Genomic DNA, 15,590 nt, shown 5'->3' with positions numbered 1-15,590 from the left:
CCCTGAGTGATACAGAATTGAACATTCCTTCCCCTTCCCCAATCCTAAGTGATACAGAACTGTCCCCAAACTGTATATGATAGTCTGTCTTTTCCCCATTGATTTAAATGTCACATTTATCATATACTAAATCTCAAGCTCTTTGGGAATCTATTTCTAGACTTCTTAGTCTATTTTATTGGTCAGTCTGAATATTCATGCATCAATACTACATTTTAATTATTGAGGTTTAAAATACATTTTATTATTAATACCTGGAAGTACTGGTCTTTCTGTAGCTTTTCTTTTTTAGAATTTTCCTGGCCATTCTAATTGGTTTTATTTTTCTCATAAAACTTCAGAATTATCTTGTCTAGTTGAAAAAGTCACTTAATGAGACAATCTCAAGTTTATTGAGATCTAAGTGAAATTAATGTAGATATAATTGATTATTTTTTAATGATGACTACAGTATTTCAGTCCAAGAACATAATGTATCTTTCCATTTATTCTAGTTTTCTGTTCTTCAGTGTATTTTAACATTTTATTCTTGTAGATCTTGTATCTTTCTAACTAAATTTATTCCTGCATATTTTATATTTGTTGGTGCTATTGTAAATTGTGTTTTTTTCCTTCCATTGTGTGTTACGCAGAATAATGGGCCCCCAAAGATGTTCATGTCCTAATCTCAGAACCTTTGAATATGTTAGTCTACATGACAAAGGAAAAGTAAGGTTACTAGTCAGCTGACCTTAAAATAGGAAGATTATCCTAGATGATATGAGTGGGAATAATATAATCACAAGGGTTCTTTCTGAAATGTGGAAGAGGGAAGCAGAAGAGTCAGTGTCAGAGTGATGTGATGTGAGGAAGACTTGACTGGCCATTGCTGGCTTTGCAGATGGAGGGGAGCCATAGACCAAAGAATGTTGGCAGCCTCTAGAAGCTGGAAAAGGCAAGGAAATGATTCTCCCCTAGGGCCTCCAAAAAGGATCAGGAACAAAGAGCTTCCTTAAGAACAATGCTAAGTATTACTAAGAAAGAACACACTTACCTTTCAGCAGATCATGTTTAAACAGCAAATGTAAACCAACACCACAACAATTTTTAGCTAATGTAGTATGACAAGCAAACACTGAGTACTAAAAATATCATAGAATGTGAGTTACAGAAAATCAAAAGGTAACCAGCCTCTTTTCCAAAGAATTTCTTGTTAGCAATCAAACCCTACCTGGAAAGCTAAAACAGAAACCCAGCAATTACCTTTAAAAAGAGTCTTGATTAAGACCAACATTTTAATCCATACAATGTCCAAACAACGAAAATGGGAAAATCAGTTGGACAGACCGAAATAATATATTGATTTCTAAGTTCACCAATAATTATTAGATATCAATAGTTTCCCTTTTTTAGAGAAGAAAGGAAAAGAAGGATGGACTCATTCCTGGTCAAGCTCAATGCCAGAGGAAGAGGTCAACAAGGACTTAATGAACTTAATATACTCACACTTGCTTAATAATGGATGCTGTTAGAACCATGACGACAGGTCGTTTTGAAGACATAAGGTGAAGCTCTGAACCCAATGACAAGTAGTAGTTGTGATGGGTAATAACTCAGTAATAGCCTAAGTGCACATTTTTATGAGACAAGTAACTCTTCTCAGGCAAGTAAAAAACAGACTAATAAGATGTTCCTATGGGATTTTATATAAACATTAGAAAGGAAAACTTCCTGCCTGCTGTGACCGCACCTAGAGCAAAGCCTATATAAGCACTTCAAACAGGAAAATGCCAAGAGGCTTGGAATTTAGACTCAGTCATGGTTGTCTTGAGCTTTGGATACCAAAGACCTAGACTTTTAAATAAACCAAAGCTGGGCACACACTATGGATACCAAGTGCTGTAAAACAACTATGTCTTCTTCAACGCCATGCCAAAGCTGTTCTAGAATTGCAAATTTAAGAACCATCTTTTCTAACACCAGCTGCCAGCATTGTGGTCTTGAAGCCAACAGCTGTCAACCACCTGGCCATGTTCTGAGAGCTCCCCAGTCCCAGGGCTGCCAATCCACTCCTTGCTTTTGTCTCACACCCCTCTGCTTAATAAGCAATGTCAATGCTTGTTCCTCTCTGGATGATTGTGGCTGGTGTGGTGATGGCACCAACAGTAATGAGAAAGAGACCATGCAAATCTTGAGTGACCGCCTTGCTAACTACCTGGAAAAGGTACGAATGTTGGAACGAGAGAATGCCACACTGCAGTGGCAAAATGTAAAATCCAGGAAGAGTGTAACAAAGAAGCTCCGGGTCATATGTCCTGACTACCTGTCCTACTATGTTACCATTGAGGAGCTCTAGCAGAAAGTAAGATTCTCAGGAATGTGTATAATCACGTTGTGAATTGATGTCCTCCAAGCAATAGTCATTTGTTAAACTGTAATATCTTAGTTCCTTTTATGCTGAACAATATTTTGTAGAATAAGAAAATCTCTTGAATGAAATTGTCATCTTGAGGCAATATTTAGAGTTTTATAGTTTTTCATTTTCCAGAAATACACTCTGCCATTTAAACCAGATAACACAGGACCAAAATGTATTAACAACTGCTGCCATTTCTTTAACAAAAATAAGAAAACAGGGATCTAAGGAAAAGAATTTTGTTTTAATAAGTTCCTAAACAGTTTAACTTTTATCCATTTTTTTCAACCATCACCACTCTTTTCCCCTTTTATGTTCATTACGTCATCTCTAAATTGTTTAAATAGTTTCTTCCCACACCAAACCTAAGTTTCCTAATCAGAGTGATACGCTGCTGCTACACATGCTGGACTTATTCTGTTATATTTTTTCAAAAAATATTTACTGAGCACCAACAACAACGCACCAGACATTATTCTAGGTTTTGGGAACATACTGATGAACAAAAAAGTCTTACCCTCATAGCGTTTACATTCTAGTGGACCATGGTATGTTATGCAAATTTAGGATGAACTTTATATTTTAACAGTAAAACATCTATAGAAGTTTTTATTGAAGTAATTTTTGCTGATCTTTTAGGAAAATAACAAAAAGTTCCAAAGTTTCCCAAGCATCCTAAGCATAGCTATAAAAAGCCTAACTAGCCTCTCCCTGTTAATTGAAACACACACAAGTCCCTTGGACGCTTTTAAAGAAGGAGATCTTGGTGTTTGTCTCATTTGTGTGTACAGCTTCTTAATTCTAGATCTTGTGTACCAAGGCTGAGGATTCCAGACTGGTCTCACAAATCGACAACACCAAACTGGCTGCTGATGACTTGAGAGCAAAGTAAGCCCACCCAGCTCTGTGGTTCATGATAGAATTCACCCTGCATCTGATGCTACACATACCCAGTAAGATCGTGTCTGGGTCTGCTAACCCTCCTGCCCATACTATGTCAGCACCAGCCCAGAGAAGACCTTCAAATTCGATATAAATGATTAAGATTCATAGCCACTCACATTTATACAGTATCTGTAGTTTCTAACATATGAACCCATCTGATTACCTGCACAATAGTCAATAAAATAGGTAGAGCTAATATATTACTAGCCCATTTAAGGTGAGAAAACTGAGGTCTAACAAGATCCAGCTATTTATCCAAAGACATGCAGTTAGTACAAGACAGAGCCAAAACTTGGACACAGGCTTGCTAAATCTTAATTTCTTGCTCTTTCCACTTCCACTGCACTGCCTGTAGGGGCAGGGGAAGGAGGATAAACTCTTTCATCTCAAATAACAAGGTAGCATCACTCAAACTAATTTAGAAAGCCTAATTAAGTAGTGATGTTTTTCAAAGGGTTTCACCTCGAAACAGAAGAAAACCTACAATAGAAATATAGGAAATGAAAAGCCCAGAGGAAAATGCAGAAGAAAGTTCTGCTTGGCCGGATTTACACCACCTACATTTTAATGCTTTTCTTTTCATGTACCATTTTTACAGGTACAAAGTCAAGGTGTCCCTACACCAGCTAGTGGAGACAGATGCCAATGACCTACAGCAGATACTGAATGCACTGACCCTGGGCAAGTCTGACCTGGAGGCACAAGTCCAGTCTCTGAAGGAGGAGCCCCTTTGCCTCAGAAAGAACCAAGAAGAGGTTAGAGAAAGACCAACGGAGTCCTTACAAGCTGAGCCTCTAAAAATAGCATCAATTTCTTTGAGTTGAATTTGACAGTTTGAGTTCAACTAGACACTACTGTTATACCTGATTATACCTACTGCTACTACCATTGGTTCAATGTCTTTCAAATCCATTGCCCACAACACAGTAACTGAAGCCTCCACTGTCTTCTCCAGCTTTTCCAGGATAAGGAAGCAACCCAATTTCCTGTGAGCACATGTTTCCCATCTTTTTGTAGGCATCTCTGCACAGACTTCCGCCACTATTGGTATAAGTAGATATTGGCATAAGCACATATTAGCATCATGGAGACTATGGTCTCTCATGATAAATTCCACCCCTATGCCACTTCACCCATGACCCCTGGAAATGATCTAAATTCTTTAAAATCCTGATCTTGCTGGTCAATTCTTTTCAATGTTGAACATATCTGAACACACAGTCATATGTGAAATAGCCTTAAGTCATTTTATAGCATCTTCATAGTGCCTATAAATCACGTATTCCTTTATTGTGGGCTCAATTTCAGATGCAGTGAAGCTAAATTATCGCTGTTAGACTGAAACAAGAACACAAGGGAGTCATCTGTTCACCAAGTGACTTCACATTCTTTTTCTTTCCATAGGAAATCAATTCCTTACAGAGCCAGCTTGGGGACAGACTCAACATTGAAGTGACCGTTGCCCCTTCTGTTGACCTAAACCAGCTTCTACAAGAAATGAGACGTCAATATGAGTCCATCAAGGAGAAAAACCACAGAGATGTAGAACAGTGGTTCAACGCACAGGTGGCGAGGGTAGATAAGTCAAAAACAAAGAGTTGACATTGTATTTCCAGGGGCTCTTGAATCACAGTCAAGTTTTCCTTCATGATATTCATGTTCTTTGACTATGTTTCAGATGGAGGAGCTGAACCAGGAGGTGGAGACCAGCACTCAACAGCAGCCGTGCTTCCAGAAGGAGATCATTGAACTGAGATGCACCATGAACACTCTACAGATTGAACTGCAGGCCCAGCACCGAATGGTACCTGAAACACTGACCAAACCTAGCACAGCAGTGATGGCAGTAGTCCCTGACACCTGTGTGGTGTAGTGTTTCCCAGAGTGTATCCTTCAGAACAGCAGTTCCTCTGTTTGTTAAAGGATCTGTGGCCAAAAAAGGACTTTGAGGTCAAATAAGCCTGGGAAATGCTGGATTAAACAAAGATTAAACAAGGTACCTTCCTTCAGGCCTTTAATAAGCGGATGTTCACCATGACTCTCCAAGAAGGGGATATCTGGTATTCAGCATTTTAGAACTCATTTGACTGTGGACTCCTTTTTTTAAAGAGCATTTCATGGCAATGATAATCCATGGAGTACGCTTTGGGAAACACTAAGAGAGCATTTTATTGCATGCAAAACATTTTTACAAACTATCAAATTTATAAAATAATCTTATGAAGGAGGTGGCATAATTATTAAGCCAGTTTTACAGATGAGGCTCAGAAAGCTCATCTGGTAAAATCTTGGTGATTTTACCAAGACAAATCCAAGATAAGTTTCATTTCACTTATTTTGTAGATGAAGACACAAGCTCCTGAGGCATTAAGTAACTTGTCAAAAGTCACAAAAGAAGTAAGAGTCTGAGCCAGAATACAGGTTCCAAAGCTGGAACCACTTCTTCCTCATTCTACGCACGGCCTCTCTGAAGTAGGAAATTATTTAAATGCTCTGATATGAAGGGTATTAAGAAGACCTTGCCCCAAAGCTGGTTTTGTCACCAGCTAATCAACTCATTTAACCTCTTGAACCGCAGTTTTCTCATCTATAAAAATTGGAATAATCATGCAAGTAATAGGTTATTGAAAACTAAAATTCCATTATCCATAGGCTTACAGAATGATAGATCAGGAAAGAAATTTAATTATCAAAGTTTCAACTCTCATTTTTACATATAAAGAAATTGTTTATGGCTAAATGCTGCTCACTTCCTTTTTAGGTAGAAACCCTCGTAGAAAGAGGTGTTGTGGTAATGCGTTTTTAATGCCTGGGTGTGAAATAAGTTGGTATTTTTTTTCTGTCCTAGGTAGGAGAGTGTGGTAGGAGATTGTCTGGTGATTAAGGAGGGAGAAGATAAGTAAATATTTAAAGAGAAGTCCCAAAAAAGAAGATAAAGGAAAGCAAGCTTTAACATAGTTGATAATTTTATTTTTGGATTTATTTGGTTAGGAAGTAATAAGAAGTCAAGAAGCCTTGGAGATTCATTAGTACCTGTCATCAAGAAACCATTGTTTAAAATGACACTGATAACAAATGACTTGGGTTTAAAGGAGTCATCATTATAAATCCTCCTTTCCTCCTCCATGGTAGAGAGAGTCCCAGGAATGTGCCCTGGCAGAAACGGAGGCCCGCTACACAGCCTTCCAGGCCCAGATCCAGTGTCTGATCGATAACCTAGTGGCTCAGCTGGCAGAGATCTGGGGGACTCTGGAAAGACAAAACCAAGAATATGAGATTCTGCTGGACGTCAAGTCCCGGCTAGAGCATGAGATTACCACATACCACAGCCTTCTGGAGAGCTCAGATGGCAAGTATGAAAATAAAACCAGTTTCTGCAAGAAAGAGGCTCAAACACACACATGTATGTACTGCCACTGGCAATGGGGGACAAGTGCCTTGGTCTTCTTGCCAGTGATGGAGAGCTTTGGCCGGGAGAGTCAATCCACTCTCTCAAGCTGTGCCATTTGGAGACCTACAATTGTAGCCTAGTCCAAATTTGAAGGGTTAGCTGAACTGAGTCGTTTTGAAGAGCCAGTGTTCCAGATTGACTCCTTACAGGTTGGCTAACTTCTTAGAGTTTTAAAAATTACTAGGGGAAAAAAATGGTTTCCTCAAAGATGAACATTCCTGGCAATTTACAGATTTCCCCCTACTAAGATGAACGTCTGACTTTCACAAGATCAAACAGGACAACCCTGCTTCCTCCTTTGGAGGAACGTTCTGCTCAGGTTGAAACCCCCAGCCCTGTCCACACTTGTCTTTGATGGCCAACAACAGCATGTACCTATGTGTGCATCAGCATTTTTTATAGAAGTTGTAAGTTTTTAAATAAGAAGCTAACCAACTCATAAGGAAGTGACATGGAGCATGAGCTCTTTGAATCAACTCAGTCCAAACTAACACCCCAAATGTAGACCTAGTTACAATTGCTAAGGGGACATCCATCCCCAAAACAATCAGTGAACGCCATTCACAGAAATCTTTTAACTGGCATGTCCACATTGTTCTAGCACAATGTCAACCTATGCAATCACCCTGAGGAGCTCCAATATACCAAATATACCAAAGTGCCTTGAATCATCAAAGAAACATGATGCTTTCTAAAAAGGGTTCTTACTTTTAACTCCTCCTAATTCCAGTTCTCTAAAGATTATTCATTTATAGACACCCAGAAGGCACCTTAGAGCTTCTGGATGATGCGTTGAGGACTCTTCCATAGATGGGGACCAGGCCACCAAAAGTACTGTGACTATCTCTCTGGTTAAGAAAAATACCAGATTAACTTGCTTTCCTCAGATAGTAAGCTCGTCGACTTGTCCCTTATCACTGTTGAGTTCCCACTATATCCATTCTGCAGATGAAAAACTAAAGCTCAAGAGGGTTAGCTGACTTATCTGAGGTCACCAGCTGGCAAATGACAGAGCTGGGCTCCACCCCAGTCTTGGACTATTGGAGTGTTCGTCCAGTGCTCTGGCATTGGCTGTAATGGCAGCTTACATAATCTAGCACTTCTAAACCTGGGGTGCTGCTTTCCCATGGGTCTGGTCTGATTCCTTTTCTTCAACTAATGACAGTACAAAATGAATAATCAAGCATTGGGAAGTACTTGTTTTGAGTGACAAATGTTGAAAACTTAACCACTGCCATTTCTCCATAGCCACCGTTGCCTTCTTTCAACCACAGGTAAAATTTTGTTTTTTCCTAGGCTTCCCTGTCACCCATGTGCCACCAAATGTGAGCCTTCCACTTGCATATCCAGTAAGGCCAGAGCCCTAGTTCACACATCATCCTCACCCCCTGTGGGATACACGAGTCCCACGGTGCCTGCAAAACCCTGCTGAGAATTCTGGTTAAAATCTGCACCATCACCGAGGAGATTAAGGATGGGAGAGTCACTTCTTCTCATGAGCACGTGCAGCCTTGCTTCATCACCAGAACTGCCAAAGTCTGACATCCCAAGGTGATAAAAATGACCCTCATTCATGAAAGAGAGGCCAATACTTGCTCCTGCCAGAGAGGTTTAAGAACTTCCCAGTTCCTTAAGGTACTTATTTTCTTGCTACTACATTGGTTCCCCATCGCTAGATAGAATATCTTTTATTCTGCTCCTTCCCTAAGTCACTGCCGCCAACATGATAATAAATGACATTTCTCTGGAAGCACATTTCCCATTTATCTGAGGGTCAGGCACTGATTTATAGGTGCAAGAGAAGGTGACCTACATTACTTGACTCCACAGGTGATGGGCAGGTTTCTCTTGTGTTCATTCAGGCCTTGTTTACTTACATTCCTCTTTAGAGCCAGTCAGACAAGTTCAAGAATTGGTTTGGGCCATGACACGTGAAGGTGAAAATCTACAACCTTCCCTTCTAAACCCCTTCTTTGGATATAGAAAGAAGCTTATATGGTAACAGCATGAACAGAGAAAAATATCTTTAATACTTAGTTTCCTTGAATAGTCATGAGTCTGAATCCTATTCACCTCTGCTGTCTCAATTACTGTTTATCCACACGTACACACTTCACCCGTCCCAAGATATTTTTAAAGATGTCCACATTCTCCAAAATTCTGTGAACCATCAGGCTCTCCAAATATTTTCATCGAGAATCAGGAATCGTTGTGGGGAGTGAATCTAGAGCATTTTGAAGAAATAGCATGGATCCTCTCATTAAATGTTTGCTATTTCTCTTTCTATTCTTTAGGGAATGGGATTTGATTCTGATTGTTTGACAAGGAACATGTAGCTGGAACTCTCAAGACATTACCCTGCTCCTCTATGTCCCTGTGACAGGTGCCATGAAAAAATAACTTAGATGCTTACTTCAATCTATCCATCAGAGAGAAATGGACTTAATAGCAACAAACTTTGCAGAAAAGTAATCATGAATAATTGCTGCTTGCTAGCACAAGGCAGTCCCAGTTTGAGAAAGCACCATTTAGGAACCAGCCTTTATTAAAGCTTCTTACAGTAGGGTCAAGAGTGTTTAAGTCAGTCCCCACAAAAATTATTTGACATTTCCAGAGTTTTTAGTAAATAATTCCAAGTCAAACACAGAATGTGAAGTCAAAAGTCCTGAAGTTCTATACTTGCCACTTCCTAACTGTGACACTGGACAAAACATTTAGGCTTCATCAGATTTAATTTCCTTGTTTGTTAAATGAGGATCATGCTTAATTCACAGGGTTGTTGTGAAGATCAAATGAAATTTTTATGTAATGCTGCTCTGTATGCTGAAAAGTACTATACAAATGTTATTTTTATATAAGCTCTAGACCTAATTATGTCATTATTATCTCACGTTAAAATTCTTTCTCCATGAATTTAATTCTCCAATCATGATTTTGAAGTTTTAACAGTGTTTGGCTTTGGGGGGGTAAAAAGAATAGAACAATATTTCCTGTGATCAAGCCCACAATTCTACTCAAGAAAGCATTTTTGAAGTCTTGGCATATGTATCAGATATCAGTTGATGACTGATGCCCACATCAAAGACAAAAGCATTGTTTACCTTACAGTTTAGCCATCCACTTCCACCAGACAAGTAGCAACTTACACTATGCAAATGGAATGCAGAACTCCCAGAGGGATCTCTTTTCTATCAATAATCTCTCTTTTCTCTGAATGCTCAGATTACCCCTGGTCAGCACTTACTTGCATACTGTCTCAGACTGAAGTATTGAAACGTGGAAAGAGCATACGGCTTGGACTCAGAAACCCCAGGACAGAGTCTCATCCCAGCTTATGTGTTTCTATGCCCTTGAATAAAAGGGACATAACAACTTGGGTCCTGCCTGCTGCATGGCTGGAAGGATTAAATGGGATAATGATGGTGAAAGGGTCTTGTAAGCTGTAAAATTCCACGCAGAAGGGAGTTTTTATTCCCTATGCTGAAAACTAGGCATATGTCATTTCCTTCCATGGTCTGGTTCAGAGATGGTCCCCAGTAGACCCCATACACGCCATCAACACTAACTGGGAAATCAAATGGGGACGGGTCAGAGCTGCTCGGTCTGCTCTGAGGTTTGATTCCAACAAGATTCAGGGTTTAGGAGCCTCGCTGGACTCAGGCAAACCTCAGGCTGATATGGCAATGCCGTTGTCAACTTTTCCCAGAAATAAGACATCTTCCTCCTGCTCAGAGCAAAGTATCCCGCATGCCTTCCACGATCAAAATAAGTTATTATAAACTGCATGGTAAGAAGGGGTTTAACCACTCAAGAGCTAATAGATTTCTTAAGTGTCTTCTCTATATAAGGGAAGATAAAACCATCTACTGGAAGTTGTACATGAGTGGTCAAACCTTTTAAAGCTAATAAGGAGCCTGGACTCCCTTTTGCAAGAGCACCAGAATCACAGCTAACTGCTAAACAATCATCAACAGGAAGACACTGGGACTCACCAAAAAAGATACCCCACATCCAAAGACAAAGGAGAAGTCACAATGAGATGGTAGGAGGGGCACAATCACAATAAAATCAAATCCCACAACCACTGGGTGGGTGACTCACAAAATGGAGAACAATTATACTACAGAATTCCACCCACTGGAGTGAAGGTTCTGAGCCTCATGTCAGGCTTCCCAACCTGGGGGTCCAGAAACGGGAAGAGGAATTCCCAGAAAATCAGACTTTGAAGGCTAGTGGGATTTGATTGCAGAACTTTGACAGGTCTGGGGGAAACAGAGACTCCACTCTTGGAAGGCACAAACAAAGTAGTGTGCTCATCGGGACCCAGGGGAAGGAGCAGTGACCCCATAGGAGACTGAAACAGACCTACCCGCTAGTGTTGGAGGGTCTCCTGCAGAAGCAGGGGGCAGCTATGGTTCACTGCAGGGACAAAGACACTGGCAGCAGAAGTTCTGGGAAGTACTCCTTGGTGTGAGCCTTCCTGGAGTCCACCATTAGCCCCACCAAAGGGCTTGCGGGCTCCAATGCTGGGTCGCCTGAGGCCAAACAACCAACAGGGAGGGAACTCAGCCACACCCATCAGCAGACAAGAGGATTAAAGTTTTACTGAGCTCTGCCAACCAGAGCAACACCCAGCTCTACCCACCACCAGTCCCTCCCATCAGGAAGCTTGTACAAGCCTCTTAGATAGCCTCATTCTATCTCTATCTTCTATCAGAGAGCAGACAGCAGAAGCAAAAAGAACTAAAATCCTGCAGCCTGTGAATGAAAACCACATTTGCAGAAAGATAGACAAAATGAAAAGGCAGAGGACTATGTACCAGATGAAGGAACGAGGTAAAACCCTGGAAAAACAACCAAATGAAGTGGAGATAGGCAACCTTCCTGAAAAAGAATTCAGAATAATGATAGTGAAGATGATCCAGGACCTCAGAAAAAGAATGGAGGCAAAGATCAAGAAGACGCAAGAAATGTTTAACGAAGACCTAGAAGAATTAAAGAACAAACAAACAGAGATGAACAATACAATAACTGAAATGAAAAATACACTAGAAGGAATCAATAGCAGAATAACTGAGACAGAAGAACAGAGAAGTGATGTGGAAGACAGAATGGTGGAATTCACTGCTGTGGAACAGAATAAAGAAAAAAGAATGAAAATAAATGAAGACAGCCTAAGAGACCTCTGGGACAACATTAAACGCACCAACATTTGCATTAAAGGGGTCCCAGAAGGAGAAGAGAGAGAGAAAGGACCCGAGAAAATATTTGAAGAGATTATAGTCAAAAACTTCTGTAACATGGGAAAAGAAATAGCCACCCAAGTCCAGGAAGTGCAGAGAGTCCCAGACAGGATAAACCCAAGGAGAAACATGCCGAGACACATAGCAATCAAACTGACAAAAATTAAAGACAAAGAAAAATTATTAAAAGCAACAAGGGAAAAACGACAAATAACATACAAGGGAACTCCCATAAGGTTAACAGCTGATTTCTCAGCAGAAACTCTACGAGCCAGAAGGGGGTGGCAGAATATACTTAAAGAGATGAAAGGGAAGAACCTACAGCCAAGATTACTCTACCCGGGAAGGATCTCATTCAGATTCGACAGAGAAATCAAAAGCTTTGCAGACAAGCAAAAGCTAAGAGAATTCAGCACCACCAAACCAGCTCTCCAACAAATGCTAAAGGAACTTCTCTAAGTGGGAAACACAAGAGAAGAAAAGGACCTACAAAAACAAACCCAAAGTAATTAAGAAAATGGTAATAGGAACATACGTATCAATAATTACCTTAAATGGGAATGGATTAAATGCTCCAACCAAAAGACACAGGCTCGCTGAATGGATAAAAAAAGAAGCCCCATATATATGCTGTCTACAAGAGACCCACTTCAGACCTAGGGACACATACAGACTGAAAGTGAGGGGATGGAAAAAGATATTCCATGCAAATGGAAATCAGAAGAAAGCAGGAGTAGCAATACTCATATCAGATAAAATAGACTTTAAGATAAAGAATGTTGCAAGAGATAAGGAAGGACACTACATAATGATCAAGAGATCAATCCAAAAAGAAGATATAACAATTATAAATATATATGCACCCAACATAGGAGCACCTCAATAAAAAAGGTAAATGCTAACAGCCATAAAAGAGGAAATTGTCAGTAACACAATAATAGTGGGGGACTTTGACACCTCACTTATACCAATGGACAGATAAACCAGACAGAAAAGTAATAAGGAAACACAGCTTTAAATGACACAAGAGACCAGATAGAATTAATTGATACCTATAGGACATTCAACCTAAAAACAGCAGTTTATACTTTCTTCTCAAGTGTACAAGGAACATTCTCCAGGATAGATCACATCTTGGGACAAAAATCAAGCCTCGGTAAATTTAAGAGAATTGAAATCATATTAAGCATGTTTTCCGACCACAGTGTTATAAGATTAGAAATTACAGGGGGAAAAAACGTAAAAAACACAAACACACGGAGGCTAAACAATATGTTACTAAATAACCAACAGATCACTGAAGAAATCAAAGAGGAAATCAAAAAATACCTAGAGACAAATTACAATGAAAACACGATGATCCAAAACCTATGGGATGCAGCAAAAGCAGTTCTAAGAGGGAAGGTTATAACAGCACAATCCTACCTCAAGAAACAAGAAAAATCTCAAATAAACAATCTAACCTTACACCTAAAGGAACTAGAGAAAGAAGAACAAACAAAACCCAAAGTTAATAGATGGAAAAAAACCATAAAGATCAGAGTAGAAATAAATGAAATAGAAACAAAGAAAACAATAGCAAAGATCAATAAAACTAAAAGCTGCTTCTTTGAGAAGATAAAATTGATACACATTTAGCCAGAGTCATCAAGAAAAAGAGGGAGAGGACTCAAATCAATAAAATTAGAAATGAAAAAGGAGAAGTTACAGCAGACGCCGCAGAAATACAAAACATCCTAAGAGACTTCTACAGGCAACTCTATGCCAATAAAATAGACAACCTGGAAGAAACGGACAAATTCTTAGAAAGGTATAACCTTCCGAGACTGAACCAGGAAGAAATAGAAAATATGAACAGACCAATCACAAGTAATGAAATTGAAACTGTGATTAAAAATCTTCCAACAAGCAAAAGTCCAGGGTCAGATGGCTTCACAGGTGAATTCTATCAAACATTTAGAGAAGAGCTAACACCCATCCTTCTCAAACTCTTCCAAAAAATTGCAGAGGAAGGACCACTCCCAAACTCATTCTATGAGGCCATCATCACCCTGATACCAAAACCAGACAAAGATACTACAAAAAAAGAAAATTACAGATCAATATCACCGATGAAAATAGATGCAAAAATCCTCAACAAAATACTAGCAAACAGAATCCAACAGCACATTAAAAGGATCATACACCATGATCAAGTGGGGTTTATCCCAGGAATGCAAGGATTCTTCAATATATGCAAATCAATCAATGTGATACACCATATTAACAAATTGAAGGAGAAAAACCATATGATCATCTCAATAGATGCAGAGAAAGCTTTTGACAAAAAGATTCAACACCCATTTATGATAAAAAAAACCTTCCAGAACTTTCCTCAACATAATAAAGGCCATATATGACAAACCCACAGCCAACATCATCCTCAATGGTGAAAAATTGAAACCATTTCCACTAAGATCAGGAACAAGACAAGGTTGCCCACTCTCACCACTATTATTCAACATAGTTTTGGAAGTTTTAGCCACAGCAATCATAGAAGAAAAAGAAATAAAAGGAATCCAAATCAGAAAAGAAGAAGTAAAGCTGTCACTGCAGATGACATGATACTATACATAAAGAATCCTAAAGATGCTACCAGAAAACTACTAGAGCTAATCAATGAATTGGGTAAAGTAGCAGGATACAAAATTAATGCACAGAAATCTCTGGCATTCCTATACACTAATGATGAAAAATCTGAAAGTGAAATTAAGAAAACACTCCCATTTACCACTGCAACAAAAAGAATAAAATATCTAGGAATAAACCTACCTAAGGAGACAAAAGACCGGTATGCAGAAAATTATAAGACACTGATGAAAGAAATTAAAGATGATACAAATAGATGGAGAGATATACCATGTTCTTGGATTGGAAGAATCAACATTGTGAAAATGACTCTACTGCTCAAAGCAATCTACAGATTCAATGCAATCCCTAGCAAACTACCAATGGCATTTTTCACAGAACTAGAACAAAAAATTTCCCAATTTGTATGGAAACACAAAAGACCCCGAATAGCAAAAGAAATCTTGAGAAAGAAAAACGGAGCTGGAGAAATCAGGCTCCCGGACTTCAGACTATACTACAAAGCTACAGTAATCAAGACAGTATGGTACTGGCACAAAAACAGAAATATAGATCAATGGAACAGGATAGAAAGCCCAGAGGTAAACCCACGCACATATGGTGACCTTATCTTTGATAAAGGAGGAAAGACTATACAAGGGAGAAAAGACAGCCTCTTCAATAAGTGGTGCTGGGAAAAATGGACAGATACATGTAAAAGAATGAAATTAGAACACTCCCTAACATCATACACAGAAATAAACTCAAAATGGATTAAAAACCTAAGTGTAAGGGCAGACACTATCAAACTCTTAGAGGAAAACATGGGCAGAATACTCCATGACATAAATCACAGCAAGATCCTTTTTGACCCACCTCCTAAAGAAATGGAAATAAAAACAAAGATAAACAAATGGGACCTAATGAAATTTAAAACCTTTAGCACAGC

At 39.2% G+C, this 15,590-nt stretch overlaps 1 protein-coding gene and 1 long non-coding RNA gene across 14 annotated transcripts in view; one reads left to right on the top strand and one right to left on the bottom strand.

The window, feature by feature from the left end:
• LOC309619297 overlaps nucleotides 1-15,590 on the bottom strand; it is a 388,116-nt gene that overhangs the window by 176,055 nt on the left and 196,471 nt on the right. The gene's annotated exons all lie outside the window — the stretch shown is intronic.
• On the top strand, nucleotides 210-11,142 carry KRT39 (keratin 39). Its single transcript, XM_082374358.1, is given in 9 exon segments — nucleotides 210-2,332; nucleotides 2,336-2,341; nucleotides 3,201-3,283; nucleotides 3,939-4,095; nucleotides 4,745-4,906; nucleotides 5,019-5,144; nucleotides 6,473-6,693; nucleotides 8,088-8,200; nucleotides 8,203-11,142. Coding segments are annotated over 9 exon segments (1,467 nt in total). The 5' UTR covers nucleotides 210-1,864; the 3' UTR covers nucleotides 8,334-11,142.

The sequence above is a fragment of the Balaenoptera borealis genome (genome assembly GCF_965194805.1).
Source record: "Balaenoptera borealis genome assembly, chromosome: 20".
In the NCBI taxonomy this organism is placed as follows: Eukaryota; Metazoa; Chordata; class Mammalia; order Artiodactyla; family Balaenopteridae; genus Balaenoptera; species Balaenoptera borealis.
Note: the sequence above shows the minus strand (reverse complement) of the source record. Positions and strands in the feature narration are given on the sequence as shown.